A 15619-nucleotide genomic window follows, 5' to 3' on the forward strand; every position below is an offset into this window, starting at 1 on the left:
TTCCTCCAAACCCCGAAACTTCCCCCGTACTCTGAGCTTCTGTGTCTCTTTTTTTGTGAATTTGTTTGCTTTTGTTTTTTACGTCCTTTATGTCTTGACGTTTGTTTTTGTTACTCTCGCGGCCGTAGTAATCTATTATTTTGCAATAATTGTTTAGTTTTATATTGAAGTTCCGGTTCCAGTTCGGGCGAACTCAGGTGGACAGCATGCCTCGTTTTAAGGAACAAGTTTCGGGAAACTGAGCAGTTCGTCGAATAAGTTCCTCTAAACACGCTCATGTGGACAGGGCCCTAGGTGGAAACCCAAACATTGTTCAGTGCGGTAAAGCCCCCATTTTGGGGTCGAAGATATGAATTTTCAAGTTTTGATACTAACCGCTTCCCACCCCTCTAGGAAATATTGGTTCAAAATTTCAAGTCAGAATCTACGTAATTAATCAATGATTTTTTGAGATTTTGAAATGAATCAAGAGCGCCGGCAAACTTCATATACAGGGTGAGCGAAAAGTCCCCGACCCCCCCTCTAACTTTTGAACGAATTGAGCTAAGGAAATGAAACTTTGGGAATGTTCCTATCTCAAAGGGTACCATCTTTTGAGGGGGTCAAAATTTTGGTCCCCCCCTCAGGGGGGGGGACAGGGGCCCCCCAACTTTTTTTTTTTCAAATAGTAACCCCTATCTTGTGATACCTCATTCGAAAGAGCATAAAAAATTAAGAATTTTGGCGCAAACTGCAGATCAATATCTCAATTTTTGACCGAGTTATGATAGGTCAAAGGTCAAATTTGACCTATTTTCAAAAAATCATAACTCCGGTTCAAATTATCGTAAAGAAAAAAATAAAACGGAAAAATTTACCAAATTGTGTTCGCTTTTACGTAAAAATTGCAGAAATCACTTCGATTTAATTTTAAGGGGGGGCTCGGACCCCCAAATACGTCAATTCAAAGGTCATTCAATTTTCCTGCGAAATAAGCCAATTTCCTCTGGATTTGCCTCCACATTATCTCAGTAAGGTCAAAATCAGTTCAACATTACGTTGGCAAGTCCCCAAATTTCGGGATAAGTTAAAAAAACGAAATTTAAACGGTCAAATTTAATCACCTTAAATTTCGTTTTTTTAACTTTTCCCGAAATTTGGGGACTTGCCAACGTAATGTTGAACTGATTTTGACCTTACTGAGATAATGTGGAGGCAAATCCAGAGGAAATTGGCTTATTTCGCAGGAAAATTGAATGACCTTTGAATTGACGTATTTGGGGGTCCGAGCCCCCCCTTAAAATTAAATCGAAGTGATTTCTGCAATTTTTACGTAAAAGCGAACACAATTTGGTAAATTTTTCCGTTTTATTTTTTTCTTTACGATAATTTGAACCGGAGTTATGATTTTTTGAAAATAGGTCAAATTTGACCTTTGACCTATCATAACTCGGTCAAAAATTGAGATATTGATCTGCGGTTTGCGCCAAAATTCTTAATTTTTTATGCTCTTTCGAATGAGGTATCACAAGATAGGGGTTGCTATTTGAAAAAAAAAAGTTGGGGGGCCCCTGTCCCCCCCTGAGGGGGGGACCAAAATTTTGACCCCCTCAAAAGATGGTCCCCTTTGAGATAGGAACATTCCTAAAGTTTCATTTCCTTAGCTCAATTCGTTTAAAAGTTAGAGGGGGGGTCGGGGACTTTTCTTTCACCCTGTAGATGGCTGAAGTTGGAAACCACGCATCACCGTTTACAACGTTACAGACATCTTGTTATGCCTCATTTATCTGCGTAAAACTGGTCAACGTAATTTCTTGGAAACTTCCTTGGGTTTTCTTCTCTATTAGCAGATTATTCTAAGTAAAATTTCCGCTCCTATTATATTTTGAGACACTACAATGGAGATACGTGGTTTAGCACTTCGGCGGTGGCTTTCGGGATACGTGTTTTCCTCTGATGGATGAATGGAACCAGGGAAATGATATGGGATATGGGTATGATAGGGGGTGGTGATATGAGAAATTTGGCAACTCTCGAATGTTCAAACGGCGTTTTTCCTTAACGAGGCAGCATACATACACACTTTGGAGGCCATTTTTTGTCCGTCTCCATGAAAAATGATGGTGATCTTGATAAGGCAAAAATTGATGACACCCAGTTTCAAGGACTCACCTTGATTGGTTTTTTCACAATACCTACCGAAAAAGGCCTAAGTAAATCATTAGATCATGAATAGTGAAGCGAATGACTGGAAAAGAATCGAAGCATACGTTTTCTTATTTCTTGGAAAAAAATACCCCGGGCCTTTTCGAGACCTGTGAAATCGATCCTATTCTACTAGCATTTTCTACCGATTCATTAAACCAGCATCGATTCTGAGTGGTCAAGCAGGTTTCGCAGATAAGAAGGCACACCCTTATGAAGTTATGAAAGGTGCTTTGGAAAAAGTTTCCTTTCCGAGAAGTTCATAAATTCTATAATTGGACTGCATTATGGCATTAAGAATTATACAATTTCTGGCTCACTTTAAAAACAACTTATGCACTACGAGTTTCCCAATAGACATATGAGTTAAACAGAAAGGAACCAACCCACATAAATAAGTAGTTGACAATGAGAAAAAGAGGTTTGCAGTTTTATTTCTCCATAGAGCTCAATGTAGAAAATAAACTTTAACCCCTCTGCACACAGACTAATTTTTGTCTCGACTAAGAGTTTTTGCCAGGGGAATACACAACTAGTGGAACTCAAAACATTCTTAACTTAATTTTTCCGAAAAGGTAGGTTACCTAGTTCCTTCCTGATGAACTCGATCAAATTAACCTACCGTTAAGACATTTTGCAAATTATTCTGAGATTTTGACGATTGAAAGGAAAACATAGGCTCCTTCATTTATTAACAGTGATTCAGACATGAGGACGAAAAGCGACGAGAAATTGAGAAAATTGCTGTCTGATAGCAGTTGAAAGAACGGACCGATTTCCGGCAGAGCCGAGCTTATCAGTTTAATGAACGAGCTATCAAGTTATTTTAATCAATCAGGTATCGCCGTAACAGGGCAATTAAATATTAATCTCGCCTTCGAGCGTATTCCGGTGTCCAATCGTTAATTTTGGAAACACGTTAGATACAGCAACTTGCTTAGCTGTCATGATTCCACGCCCACATTACAGGGAAAAGAACGTCTGATCGTAGCTTGAGAATGTCTGATCATGGCTTCAAAATGTATGTTGTTAGACTGTAGTCGCTATAGGCTTTACGTTTGAGCGGATATAATAAACATTTGGTGGGCATTCGATTCATTCCCGAGGAAAGCATTAAATGAGGTTCAAAATCTATTTGAAACGAATTCGATAAAATCGATCTCAGCGTACGTATCGAATCGGATTCAAACAAACACGCATCGTCAGGGAAAATTGGTGTTGATCGAAGATTCAATATCCGTGATGACAGAATCACTAAAAGAGGATATTCATAAATCTGGTCGTGCTCGCTTGACCTAACTTGCAACAACACATCCGCCTGAAGAGGCGGATCCAACAATTTGGCAACAATGGATTTCCTTCATTTAAACCTATGTTAAATAATCGATTTTTGTCGGAGCACCTGGTCCCTCCAAAAATCGATCGATCTCAATCAAACACTGATTGAATCGTTTGATTCGACAAGTTCAGATCTCATAAAGAGTGAAAATTCCGTTTCACTGCAGAAAAGAGGTGCTCCAAGGGTCGAATTTTGTCGGTCCTTCCACATAGATGTGCAACATCCATCGATGAGTCCAAACTGCACCACCGTCCAAGAGTGGCGTGGCGTGAATTGCGATGTATCGATTGTTATGCCATTTAAACCTATGGTAAAGAATCGATTATTAAGGTGTCCGCTGCGAACACCCTGTCTATCGATCTTTTTCCATGGGTTTAAACGGCATAAAAATCGATACATCGCAAAGCACGCCACGCCACTGCCGTCCAATCAGAAGCGCTGAGCCGGACTGAAGTACAGTCGAGAAATGTCCTGGGTATATGTAAGTAAGGTGAGAGGATCGCCATCTCGCCCTAGGTCACGCGAATTTTCTTTTTATCCGATCTCTCTCCCTCATTGCCCTATCCTACTTTCTTTGCTTGAACTTTGAAAAAATAGCCACTACTTAATTTCGTTAATGTCAAAAAGTGCCCAATTTTCAGATTGAAAAAAGTTCATTTCGTACCGAGAGTATCAAAGGACCGAAAAGCTTCTTATTTTTTTCCACGGGGCTCTTTGAGGAGAAATTAAAAACATGCGCTAAAAATATTTGCCCATTAATATCGGGTGCACCCTATTCTGGGCTTTCGTCACACTACTTTTCAGAAATAACGGTTCAAGTAACGAAGCTCTCTAAAAGTTGAGATTTCGAATGAGTATATTTCCTATAAGTATTTTTTATAAGTATTTCACCGTTGACGACAATGTATCCTTGACACCATTCTTATTGCCTCTTCTACGCTTTACTTACTTTTCACTGCTTGAAAGCGCCGCCAACTGTATTAACATCATGAACGGCTTTTAAAATCATTAAATCGTTCACACCACGATTTTTGACGCGAAACACCAGGTTGCCAGGTTGCGGACGAGATAATTCGGACATTCTACACCGTTTTAAAAGAGGCTAAGGTAAGTGCAAATTGGACCGCGTTTAGCAGAAAGGCACCAAGCCACATCAGCTATTTCCAAACTGGGCTATTTAATTTTTTACGAGAGAACGTGTGTGCGGATCTCTTGAAAAATTTTAAGGTATTTTCTTAGTACTGTAAAAAAATTCACTGAGATTTGCACAAGAATCTGCCCGACTGTTTTCATGAAAAATCAGAGTGCCCAATTAAATTTAGCAATTACTGATGTGATTTGATTCCTTTCTGCTTCACGTGGTACAATTAATTTTTCAAGTGGTACTATCTGGCAAATAAGACTGTCATTGTGCGATGAAATTTAGTTATTTCACATGGTAATGATTTTTCTTCAATATGATTTATCTAGAAAAAATTAAACTGAGCTGCCTCACAATTATTCTCAGTATCTACAGTTTTAATTTTTGTAGCATCTTAAGTTTGGATGTTCAGTTGTATTTAATTCTTCATCCAGGTTAAGATTGGACTTCTATCAAACTCGATAGAGGTGCGTCTGAATGGGTGGATTGGGACAAAAACGCTGATCGGTGCTGAAAAAACCTATACCTCCGTTCAAATCAAATCCCCAAACCACGTATCTAGGGCTGATTATTGAAAGTTATCAAAGGCGGGCTACAACCAATTTGAATTTTTCTAGGATCAGATAAATAGATTTAATGAGAAACTCATCCACGGCATTTCTTGAAAATTTCCGAGTTTTCTGCCCTCGACAAGGCACATTCTACATATATGAAAATTTCAAGCTATGGTGTTGGCCTTTTCTCCGTTTTTAACAAATTCGATTGGAGGAGAGATTTTAAAATACCGAAAACATGATACTTGATGTGGGAGTTCCACCGCTGAGAGAATGGTGAAATAGTACTGGGTCCCCACTATTTTGCAAGTAAAGCAAGGCCAAAATTTTTTAATTACCTTGAGTCAAAAATTTGTTGAGCTCTAATGACTATCAATACAAAAGAACACTATTTTACCACCTTGTTACATACAGTTCGGGCCACATTTTTGGTGCGTTTTTTCCGCCGTTGATACATAACAAGTGGATTACAGAAACGTCATGCTAACGTCAGTGCTCGTATAATTTCTTGAAAATTTCTATGAAATTTCAGCCCTGAATCAAAAATAATCAGTAAAAATTTCAAGGAAAAATGTTAGTTTGATCTCCTTAGACGAATACGATTTGAAGAGAGATTTTGAAGCACCGAAATCGTAAAATGTGGGAGTACACGTTCGATGCACACTTGTGAATCACTCAATCCTCGCATTGACGTCAGCATTCGTATCCCCATAATAATACCAATGAGAACACTCGAACATTATTTCCCACACGCGAACGCTGGGGAAGGGAGGGGGCAGAATTTACAAAAAAAGAAAGGGATTAGAGCAGTCGCTTTCAGGTTTTCCTGCTGCACTAAAAATGACAAGTCTGCACGACTTTCTCGATTGAAAATCTGTCAAAACGCAGGTACTGGTAACAATTAAAAATTTGAAACTTCACAGTTAGTCGCGTACTTTCTCAAGGAAAAAAACCGATAAAATTCTGCCGGAAAAACGCCGTTTGTCCGTTCGAGATTTGCCGAATTTTCTCCCATAAAAAACTCATGTTTGAGTAGAGGTATAAATATTTTATCTTGAAGTTTCCAGGTACTTAATTTAGATCTGATCGTGAATAACATTTTCTGAAGAATTCCGGAAATTTTTTTTACAGATTTCCCAAAAATTGTGTATTTTATCAAAGAAAGTTTGACAACGTTAGAAGGCTCATACGGCGTTCTTCCATAGCACGGCAGAATTACCCTCGCGTGGAATATTCCTATGGAAATAACGCTACACTGAACGACTGAACCCTTCGCGGTTGTGGCGGATGGTTTTGGTACGACCTTCTCAAAATTTCACAAAATTAAACTTTAACTGTTCCAATTATTTCCCAGATTCGAATTCAACTCTCGGTATCGGGCAATTCATAAATACGCAAAATAGAAAGGTTGGATAGTAGAGATATCGCCGTGCACTCAATTTATGGTGATCATACTGTAAAAATCACTCTATGTAAAAATCGCGTATCTTCGCGTAAAATTCCTGGGAAAATCGAGCGTTTCCCGCGATACAGATATGAAAGCGCATCTGTGTTGAGAATTGAACGGAATCGCTGGATATATCGCCTACTTCTAGCGATATTGAGACGAAATTCGCGTAATTTCTAACTTTTCACAGGCAGAAATGAGGCGAGCAACTATTCGAACACCCGAGTAGGCAAATGGTATCACGCAAAATTGAAGGAAAAACATAGATTTTCTCCCATCTCAAATTACGGAGGATCATGGTAATCATGCTCGCATCGATGTAAAAATCACGTAACTTCCGCAATAATGATGTAAAAATTGTATAATATTTTATTTTCTGGACTAAGCAGAGAATTTGCGTAATAGTCTCGATATTGAGATGAAAAACGCTCAGTTTTGAGGTGTTTACGAATCCGCTGATAACTGAACGAATTCGCCGCGATATTGCGGTGCTCATCTCGTAATTTATAATTTTTTTTACAAAATTCCTGGGAAAATCGCGCGTTTTCCGCGACACAGAGACGGAAAGCGCATTAGGGTTAAGGATTTAAGGAGATCGCTGGATATATCGCCTACTTCTCGCGATATTGAGATGAATTTCGCGTATTATCTCACTTTTCAGCAGGCAAAAATAGAGCGAGCAACTATTCGAACTCCGGTGTAGGTATGTGGTATCAGGCGAAATTGAAGGAGAATCATACGTTTTTTCCCATCTCAAATTACAAACGTTCCTCGTATGATCATAGTCGCATCGATGTAAAAATCACGTATCTTCCGCGATGTTGAGGTGACAGTTTTGTGAAGAGATTTAAACACTGCGGATTATTTCACACTAAAATGCGTACACACTTATTCATCTCAATATCGCGGCATACACTTGAGCTGTCAGCTGAATTTAGAAAATATCACAAAATGTTCACATCAATGTCGCGGAAGATACGCGATTTTCACATTGATGCGACTATGATCACACGAGAAACGTCTGTAATTTGAGATGGGAAAAACTTATGATTCTCCTTCAATTTTGCCTGATACCACATACCTACACCGGAGTTCGAATAGTTGCTCGCTTCATTTTTGCCTGTTGAAAAATGAGAAATTACGCCAATTTCATCTCAATATCGCGAGAAGTACGCGATATATCCAGCGATTTCGTTAAATCCTTGACACAGGTGCGCTTTTCGTCTCTCTGTCGCGGGGAACGCGCGATTTTCCCAGGGATTTCGTGAAAAAAATTATAAATTACGCGATAAGCACCGCGATATCGCAGCGAATACCTGATGTTTCTGGCGGATTCGTAAAACCATTAAAATTGAGCGTTATTCATCTCAATGCCGAGACTATTACGCGAATTTTCTACTGCTTAGTCCAGAAAATTTAAAATCACGAAATTTTCACATCAATATCGCGGAGGATAGGTACGCGATTTTTATGATACCACCACATGACTACTCAGGAGTTCGAATAGTTGCGCGTATGGTGTTCACTTTGACCACGGTTGATCAGTGCAACATTTTCGTGGCAATTTCCGTGAGAATAAAAAAACGCAATTTATCAAGCGGTTTTGTTTAAACATGAGAAATTGTATGATATTGTCATCTTAGTTTCACGACAAATACGCAATTTTTTGAGCGGTTTCACGAGCGAGTAAAAACTGCGCGTTGGACATCTTAAGGACATCGCGTCATCCTCAGCCACCCGGGGTTCCACTTGAAAAATAAAATCTTGAAATTTCATATAAAGTATTTCATCAAATTTTAGAAAAATATGAAAAATTCCTCTCGAAATTAAATGCAAAATTTAATGCAAGGCGACTGGTTTTTGCCTGTCGGTGTTGTTTAGTGCAAGTAGCATACCCAACCCCTGAAAAATGTTTCATATTTTTCACAACTTTGTGAAATTTCATGAAATATTACACTGAAATGTTCAAAATTTCATATGTTTCATTTCACCGATGCAACCTTGCAAGCCACCTGCGACCTCGGCCCTCGCTCCGCCAATCACAGCGGCGCCGTCGAGCATCGGTCGCAGATCGGGCGGCGTCTCACCTGTCACCTGAGGCAAATTTTCGCGAAATCGAAGTTTTCAACTTACTGCCAACCTCCGTAGCAACAAAACGAAATTCCCTCCGGGCGACGGTGCATTGACATTTGGTTTTCATGCTGGCAGCAATGACGACCACATCCAAAACTCTCAGCCCACCTCCCGAGGTGTCAGGTGGGTTGAAAAGTGGATGAATGCAAACGTTGGCCAAAATTCATCAAGAAATGAAGTTCAGTTCTTAACAGCATCAGAGTGTATATTCTCCTTTGGTTTGCAACCCTGCCGTTCTGGTTGGACCCAATTCACTCGCAGAAAGTCGCCTCTGGTACTGCCGTGCTAAGGAAGAGCGTCGTATGAACATTCGATAATTGCCAAATTTCCATCGATAAAATGTTGATTTTTGAGGAAAATTATGAATATTTTTCCTTGAAATTTTCAGGAGTTTTAGATCAGGTGGATCGCGTTGAACAGAAAGGAACCAATTTTGACTGGGCAATTTAATTTTGTACGAGAAAACGTTTGTGCGGATCCCTCTGAATTGCTTCGTAAGTGCTATGGAAAAAATTCACTGAAAGCACGAAAATTCGCACAAATGTTTTCGTGTAAAAAATTAAATCAGCCGATTAAATTTAGCAATAGCTGATGTGGCTTGCTTCCTTTCTGTTTAACGCGGTCCAAATTACAAACAAAATTATCTAAGAAATTCGTGGACAAATATTCAAAAATATTCCTGAAAGTAAGTGATTTTCCAAGAGAGATTTGGCAACGCCTGAAGGCTCATACGGCGTTTTTCCTTAGCACGGCAGGGTATGGTATGAGTAGCGGGAAGGCATTCTGCCCCTGGTCGTCTACATCGACGCCAATGGCTGCGCACCCATCATCTCTCACTCGGCGAAGCTTTTAACAAGCAGAGCACACCTTTGAAAACGGCTCTTTTCAGGGCCACCAAAACCGCAGAGCACCACCCGGACCATCGTGCCGAAAAACTCAAAATCGCGGAAAACCAGCTGTTTTTCCAGAAGTTTTTTCAGAACATAATTACCCGTATTTTACCTCAATGTCTTGGCAACTATACCCTGGAGGTCAAATAATTGTGCGCCTTATTTCCATGTTTAACGCTGCGAGCAGAGTACGTATTCTACATTAGTAAACGTCCGTAATTTGACACACGCGAAAACCTATTTTCCTTCATTTTCGGTCGATACCACATCACATACCTCTTCCCGAGTTCGAATGCAAGCGCACTAGATATCCGCATTTAACGATGCGAGGATAGTACGCGCATTTGTAATCGTCAGTAATTAGAGAAGAGAGAAAAACTGAGATTTTCCTTCGTTCTCGCGTGATACCACCACACGGCCAAGACTTCAGAGTTGGAATAGCTGCGCACTTGGTTTCAGCTTCGACCGGTATTGATTCATAAAACATTTTTATGAAGATTTCCGTGAACAATAAATGAGCAATTTTCCCAGCAATGGGTCAGTTGCGCTGGTCACAGAATCGTTTTTAGATGCTTGATTTTTATAGTTCAGTTAAAAATAATGAGATCTGTCCATATATCAATTTACTACGTTCAATAAACCGAGTTCTCGGCCTTTGAAAAGTCGAGTTTTTGACATCATCCACCGCGGTAGTGACACCCTTGGTTCCTTCCACCTTCAGTCAGTGTGACGCAGATTTGCACTGGTTACTCAACGTGGAACTCGGATGAAAGAAAGGTGGAAGAAACGGAGGGTGTCACTCAAAGACATAAAGACGGAGCGCTCGTATCTAAAAGCACGGGGAAAAAGTGAAGCTAGGTTCGGCGCTGCGCGCTTGTGTGAGTGTGTAACTGAGCGCGGGAATCCATGGCGGCAAACGGAAATTTGATTTGAACTTGTCCTCTTGATTTTTGCACATTTCTTCTTCGAAACGTATTTTAAATTCCTAAAACGAATATACTAAGAAAGTTCGGTCTGCGTCCTAACATAATACACCTACTTTTGCTCGGTAACAGGCAGTAATCTCAGATAAAGTTAGTTTTTCTTCTGCTCATGGTGGTTCTGCAGGTTCAAACAGGCCGTTACAGTTCTAGATCAACGTTACTCTCAAATGAAATTAATCGGTCGACGACGGACTGAAACTAACCTAAAGTTAAAAAAATATGAGTGTGTACCTGAATTTGGGCAAAAATCAACCTAAAATACTTTGTTTCCGCAATTTTATTTATTAGTTCCCGCCCTACATTTGAATTCAAACTTGTCCCGATTTCGCCGCCAATCCTCTAGCCAATAGTAGAGGTGATTGAAAAGAAGCTCTAGAAGCTTCATTTTTTGCTTTTAGTGCTCCGTCTTTATGTCTTTGGTGTCACTACCGCGGTGGATGACGTCATAAACCGAATTTTCAAAGAGCGATATATCGGTTAATATTAAACGAAGAAAGTTACTGTTTGGCCAAATCATATTACTTTTAGCTAATCTACACGAATCATGCGTCAAAATACGATTTTGTGACCAGCGCAACTGGACCATTGTTGTAAGAAAGCGAGAGAGGAACGCGTTTATCACCTCAATATCATGGGTAATTGCGCGATTTTTCCAACGGCTCGGTGAAAACATAAAAAATGACGTGATTTTCACCTAAATATCGCGGCAAATACTCGAGTTTTGCGTGGTTATTAAAAACAAACAACTACGCTTTTATTTGAAGAAAAACTATCTTTAAAACAAAAATTATGAAAAATTAAACACGAGTGTACCTAGGTGCGCAACGTATAAATCGGGGAAAAACGCTTTTATTTCCGTATAGGCATCGATACGTGACTTTATTTGCGGAAGGCGTGACGAGATAACTATTCGACCACGGGTGATTCCCCTACTGCCGCTAATCAGAATTGAAGGCGCGGCAAACTGCGACAACGCACGATGCGTGATGCATGATGGTAAACCATGCTTCTCTGGCTGGCAGCGTACAGTGGAACGAGTCAATTGGAGAAGTCGGACATTAAATTATTGACTAAAACTGCACATTTTAGTGTTCATTTCGTTACATTTTAAAGTTTAAGGGGTGCTACGAGAGGAAAATTTCACAACGAAACCAATGGAAGCGTAAGTTTACACATTTTGTCCGACCTCTCTTATTGACTCGATCCACTGTGCGGCGCCGCGTAAAACTAAAACGACGCGTCATTATTTTCGACCCTTTTCGCGTTTTCATCAGAGGATGAGGAGAAATATGTATCTCAATTTCTATTTTCCAAAAACTCGAACTATACTGAATGTTTATGGGATAAAAAAAAAAAAAAAAAAAAAAAAAAAAAAAAAAAGGAATATCGCCTCGTTAGCTGCGAGTACGAAGCAAATGATTTGGGAAAATTCGCAGAAACTAATGAAAATACGTGTAGCTTTTTTTCAATTTTTTTTTTTTTTTTTTTTTAAAAAATTAATTTAAATCAAATGTGAATGGAGCTGTGCAAAGCTGCAATCGCGGCTAAATACGCTTTGATTTGCGTGCAGTCAACTATGTATGACTTAACTCACTGAGGGCGTTACGGGATAACTATTCGACCAAGGGTGATGCCCATTTTGCCGGTAGTCGGAATTGAAGGCGCGTTAACCTGCGACGGTGAAACGACCGTGCTACCCTGGCTAGCGGCGAATAATGCGGCGCAGAACTAGCATCACGTGTCATTATTTTTGATTTTCTTCGTATTTACATTTACAGTTATGTGTCTTAATGGCAACTTTTCAGAAACTCAAACCATGTTTAAAACTAGATTAAAAAAAGAAAAATACGCCTCGAAATTTGCTGTGCTAATGTTGGAAATGATTTGAGAAAATCCGCAGAATTTTCTAAGAGAAACCATGGATATATATAGCTTTTACAAAAATGGATTGAAAATAAAACATGAGTGAAAGTGGGCAACGTCGCATTCGGAATAAAAACGTATAAAAAAGGGAGAGAAAAAAAATCGCCTGAAGATTGTCTGTGATTAAGTAGGTACATTTAGGAAAATTCGCAAAAAAAAAAAGTTGCTTTCAGCTGGAACAGCTTATCTTATTTTCCACAAGAACACTCCAAAAAAATCTTAACCCTACGATCCATGTTGATTTGAGAAGTTAAAAATCGTTTTTCACCGTCGGAGGTTGTCATGCATGGCCAACTTCTTACGACGAGAACTCAGGCTTAAAACCTTGCGATACATGTTGGTCAAAAGAAGAATTTGTTTTGGTCAACGGCGGAAAGATTTGAAGATTTCCTTTCTCCTTGCCATTCTGTCATCATGACCGTGCAATGGTTTTTGAAATAATAGTTTCCTTCACTGTGCATAAGGTGATAGAACTTACATCAGGTACCTATGTTGGCAGTTTACTTCCCATTCACATACAACTACATTACTGTTATCCAATAGCAATCAAGGATAGAATCGACCACAAGACGCTGCTGCTGTGCGCAGAAACATGAATCGGTCTGCTGCCTATGACAATCAAAAGTAAGCATCTGCCAGCTAATCTGATGCAATGTCTACCATTAAGGGTTTTCAGTCAAACAGTGAAGGAGTCTGAGACCAAAATTCACCCCAAGGAACATTTGGCATGGTCTGTAAGCAAGCACTGCACATGCCTAGAAGGATGGCAGGGAGAGAATTAAGTTAACGCCAAAAGTAAGAGCTAGTGGTTTGTCATAGATTCCTTTCGGTGAGCATGAGATGAAAATATATGGAGGTCCTAATAAATACACCCAATAGCGTTTGTCTTACAGATAAAACTTGCGTAGCCTAGCATGAGCCACACTAACTGTTACTTATATTTTGTGAAACTGTTGAGAGGGATATCATAAAGCTTGTATTACTGGAAAATAAGTGCCTCAATAGAGATGAAATATTTTGAGACAGTGCAGCCAGGGGCCAAATTTTCTCAGCACTTGAATGTGAAAATGTAACACGGGTGTTGCGCGTCCAACAATCAATATGAACCAGACCACCTGCAAATCTGAGGTGCTCAGGGTACGATAAGTTCCCTGCTTTCCACAATTTGATGCAAGCTAAAAAAGTGCTTCCACAAAAAGTGATGATCCTCTTTTCTTTATCAAATCATCAGATGATTCAGTTGACATGGGAAGAAAGGTTTTAGAACTGGGGAAAGAAAAGAAGAGACAAATGTCACATTCAAAAATTGCACCATTCAACAGATATTTACGTCCTAACCAATGGGCCAACTGATGATTGATGCATCCAGACTGATGTGACTATTGTCTCTTCTTTCCTTTCCCCAGTTGGTACTGAGAAGGAAATAAGCTACGTTTATTCAACCATTTGGATGCTAGACATCGCCAAAAAAATCCGCAGGCTTGCCACAATTGAAGCACTGGGTGCAGAAAGCACATTTCTTGGTTACAGTGTCTCAAAATCTCCGCTAACGATTCATACATTACGATTAAGGCAAATGTATGAACTTACTTAAGAACTTGCAACTTTTACTGAATATTCAAAATTATTTAAAATGCCAAAGATGTAAAATTGCAGAGACTCTACTCAAGAGTTTCCTCCCTGATGGATTAATCGGCACTAGACATTCTGAGCAGCGCGACCGAGAAATACCTTCCCTGCACCCAACGCCTCAATTTTTCCGCAAGCTTAGCTCGCATGATTGGGAATATTATTGACCCCTGAGGTGCTCGGACAGACTTCAGAGCTATTATGACTTGTCCTAGCTATATAAGGTGCCAGCGGAGGGACCAACGTAGTTCAGCACTCAGCCGCAGCAAGTTTAGTACCATAACCAGCAGGGTAACTCTGGTTGAAAACCACCTTTGATTCCAAAGGCCTTTCTTAAAACTACGTCCATATGATAAACACTGTGGAAATACTTCATCATGCTGCGGAAATCTGTACGGGGAGCTCGAACTCGAAACAGAAAGGAGAGCAAGAATACAGAGCATGAATGGACAAGATGTGAAAGTCCTTGAACTTCCACAAAGATGGCTCCCGAAGCGAAGCCTCCGTGGCTGAGCTTTAGAAGACGTTTCGTAGTGTGAGAATGGAGGTACAACATGTAAAAGATTAGAAAATGATTTCAGGTGCACTTCAAGCGCCTGATTACACTTATGGCACACTCACCATGGTTCTGAACGGGGTTTATCCTAGCTAATCATAGCAAATACGTTCCTGTCAAAATGGCGTAATCCAAGATATGAAAAGGGTAATCCAAAGGGCACTATCACTGAACATGACCGAGAAAACGCGTGATCGACAACTTTTTCACAACCGAATCCTGCAACAGACCGATAACATCACGACCGAATAAATTTACACTGATGGGAAATCCGACGAAACTCGAGTTCGTGGGGTATCGCAGGCCGTAGATGGCCTATTCACACATTTCGAATTGGCGTGAGCAACGAGCAATAGCGATAACTTGGAGATTACTTATGATTCTAGTTCAATTACGTGAAAGCTGATCACGTAAATAAGTATCTAAAGCAGGCTTTCACATCCGATTCTCAAATTCGAGAGATAGTCTCGCCTCCGACATGGTACAACGAAACTTCGTTCCACAGTCCACTTCCAATCTTAAGATCTGGCTGAATCAATCAATGATTCAGTGAGTTGTAGGATTGGTAAATAACGTCTACTAAGAATAATGGATCGTGGATCGTCTTGGATAATTGGAGATGAAATAATTGCAGTGTAAATCCTAAATGGCGACTGAAAAGTACTCGACAGTACGTCTCTTTCGTGCAATGGCCGACGGGGACAATAGAACTTATAGAACTATTGCACAGCTCGGGAACAAAAATAGGATGTTTACTTTTTGCAGGCAAAGACCCCCTCGGAATGAGCAGGCAAGATGGCTGCGTGGCGCGACGGGAACTCAGAGCAATTCGAGCACTCT

At 40.0% G+C, this 15619-nt stretch overlaps 1 protein-coding gene across 1 annotated transcript in view; it reads right to left on the bottom strand.

The window, feature by feature from the left end:
- The window catches only part of LOC109036755 (uncharacterized), a 62677-nt gene extending 47171 nt beyond the window's left edge, over positions 1–15506 (bottom strand). Inside the window, exon 1 of the mRNA XM_019051118.2 lies at positions 14845–15506. Coding sequence (XP_018906663.2) covers positions 14845–14847 — 3 coding nt within the window. The 5' untranslated portion in view covers positions 14848–15506. The remainder of the gene's footprint in view (positions 1–14844) is intronic.
- Positions 15507–15619: the final 113 nt, after the last annotated feature.

The sequence above is a fragment of the Bemisia tabaci genome, chromosome 7 (genome assembly GCF_918797505.1).
Source record: "Bemisia tabaci chromosome 7, PGI_BMITA_v3".
Classification (NCBI taxonomy): domain Eukaryota; kingdom Metazoa; phylum Arthropoda; class Insecta; order Hemiptera; family Aleyrodidae; genus Bemisia; species Bemisia tabaci.